The 2,493-nt window shown below is 53.6% G+C and overlaps 1 protein-coding gene across 1 annotated transcript; it reads right to left on the reverse strand.

Annotated features, from left to right (window-relative positions):
- Nucleotides 1–225: 225 nt before the first annotated feature.
- Nucleotides 226–2,201, reverse strand: Erich4 (glutamate rich 4). The gene is made up of 2 exons (XM_004670310.3): nt 1,981–2,201; nt 226–506 (listed from the first exon to the last, which is right to left on the reverse strand). Exons 1-2 carry the CDS (start codon nt 2,152–2,154, stop codon nt 288–290), a joined length of 393 nt encoding a protein of 130 aa, XP_004670367.1. The 5' UTR covers nt 2,155–2,201; the 3' UTR covers nt 226–287.
- Between the last annotated feature and the right edge of the window lie 292 nt (nt 2,202–2,493).

The raw sequence follows: 2,493 nt of genomic DNA on the forward strand, positions 1-2,493 counted from the left end.
ATTCGTTGGTACCTCCCACATAGGAGGCCCCTTCTCAAATATGATCAGTTCTGCAAACCTTCCCATCTCCAGGCCACAACAGAGGCTCTGCTGCTTTGCCACATACCTGCGGTTTCTGAGCCACTCCCTATGCTACAACCAAACCCACTGACTGGAACGCTGCAGCCTGGATCCCTCTGCCCCAGACACCTTCGGAGACAGCGCCTGTTGAAGGAGCACCTTGAGTCCAAATCTTCAAATCTCTTTACTTAGCGGCGCAGCGCATGTGTGTGTCAGAGAAAAACATCTCAGATAGTCATCTCAAAGTCAGGGAGGCCCAGGGTCGGGTAGGAGGCCCCTGGAAGCCCTTCCTCCTGCAGCCTCTGGGGCTCTTCATCCTCTTCCTCACCACCACCTTCCTCCTCCTCCTCCAGGATGGTGAGCAGTTCCTCCCGCAGCGCTCCTATCTCCAGCCCCAGGTGGCACAGTTGGCCCAACAGCTGGACATCCACTCGACGTAGATTCCTCTGTGGTACAAAAGGACATCATGGGGCTGGGCATGGTGGCGCACGCCTTTAATCCCAGCACTCAGAAGGAAGAGGTAGAAGGATCACCATGAGTTCAAGGCCACCTTGAGACTACACAGTGAGTTCCAGGTCAGCCTGGGCCAGAGTGAGACTCTACCTCGACCCCCCCCCCCAAGAAAAGGGACATCATGGACTTGCCACATGGGGCAAGAGGGTCTTCTAAGAGCTGGGTGGGGGCAGGTTCTCAGCACTTGGGTAGGGCCTCCGCAGGCACCCTGGGCTCTCAGTGCCACCCTGCTTTGCATGGTGCCTCTTAATTTCTACCCCACACCCTGACATTGCCTCTCCAGCTCTCTCTTTTTTGGGGGCAGTGCAGGGGGAAGCACGGGGGGAGTTCAAGGTAGGGTCTCACTGTAGCCCAGGCTGACCTAGAATTCACTATGGAGTCTCAGGCTGGCCTCAAACTCACAACGATCCTCCAACCTCTGCCTCCCAAGTGCTGGGAATGAAGGTGTGTGTGCCACCATGCCTGGCATATTTAACTTTTCAAATTTATTTACTTATTTGAGAGAAGGGTCAAAGGGAGTGGGTGTGGACACACCAGAGCTTCCTGACACTGCAAATGAACTCTAGATGCATGCACCACTTAGTGCATCTGGCTTTACGTGGGAACAGAACCAGGGCCTTCAGACTTTGCAAGCGAGTGCCTTTCACCACTGAGCGAGTTCTCCAGCCCCTATATTGAATTAAAAAATAGTAAATTTAGCCGGGCGTGGTGGCGCACGCCTTTAATCCCAGCACTCGGGAGGCAGAGGTAGGAGGATCGCTGTGAGTTCGAGGCCACCATGAGACTACGTAGTTAAATCCAGGTCAGCCTGAGACAGAGTGAGACCCTACCTCGAAAAACCAAAAAAAAAGAAAAAAGTAAATTTATGGTTTAATTTTTTTGTTGTTTATTTGAGAGTCAGAAAGACAAAGAGAGAGTAAGAGACACAGAGGGAAAGACAGAGGGAGGGAGAGAATTGGCACACCAGGGCCTCCAGCCACTGTGGTGCATGTGCCACCTAGTGAGCATGTGCGAACTTGCACACTTGCATCACCTTGTGCGTCTGGCTTACATGGGACGTTGAGAATTGATCCTGGGTCCTTAAGCCTCACAGGCAAGCACCTTAACCGCCAAGCCATCTCTGCGGCACGGAAGCGCTCTTTTTAACTGCTGAGCCACCATCTCTCCCGTTCAACTTCATTTATTTACTTGGAGACGGGGTCTTGTTCTGTAAGCCCAGATTGGCCACAAACTGAAAATTCCCCTGCTTTAGCCTCCTAAATGCTGGGATTACGGGCATGAGCCACCAAGTCCGGCTTATCCCTGCCCCTTTCTGTACTCATTCATTTCTATTCATTCATTCTCTCACTCTACCTCTTGGATTCCTTCTAGAAACTCCTTCCGACCTATCCATCCATCCCCACTCACCAACTCCTTCCAGATCCCCAGCAGGGTCTCCCTGGCACCTCTAGTGTCCGTCCCCGGGGCCATGAGGGTGTGACCAGGGCTGTCCTCTGGTGGGGGCATCCTCAGGGCCCGAGGAGGTGGGCCCAGCCCTGGGGGCTCCAGCCCGGCCTCCCTCAGCTGCGTCCACAGCTCCATAGTCTGAACCCTGGACCCACAGCAGGAAGGAGCAAGGTTCAGATGACAGGTTCTCTGAGAGGCTGTCAGGGAGAAAAGGTCTGGGAGGGGCTTGTAGAGTTATCCCAAAGTCCACTCCACAGTGAGACTCAGCTAACTGTTTTCTCCTCCTTCTCCTCCTCTTTCTTCTATGTTTCCTCCTCTGTCTCACTGGATCCAAATGCAGCCTTAAGAAATGCAGGTCCATGATTGGTACAAACTGCCTGTCCTCATAAAATCCCCCCACCTCTCCAGCCTCCTTTGCTGAATGGTCTCCCCCTGACCTCTGTGCCTGCCCCCCACCCCTCCCCAGCTTGTTCC

Source organism: Jaculus jaculus, chromosome 14 (assembly GCF_020740685.1).
Source record: "Jaculus jaculus isolate mJacJac1 chromosome 14, mJacJac1.mat.Y.cur, whole genome shotgun sequence".
In the NCBI taxonomy this organism is placed as follows: domain Eukaryota; kingdom Metazoa; phylum Chordata; class Mammalia; order Rodentia; family Dipodidae; genus Jaculus; species Jaculus jaculus.

Bases quoted from the DNA above. Each gene is read 5' to 3' on its own strand.
- Erich4 (XM_004670310.3), bottom strand. From the start codon at position 2,154: ATGGAGCTGTGGACGCAGCTGAGGGAGGCCGGGCTGGAGCCCCCAGGG. The intron at 507-1,980 runs GTGAGTGGGGAT...TTTGTACCACAG, and splicing joins TGGGGATCTGGAAGGAGTTG to AGGAATCTACGTCGAGTGGA.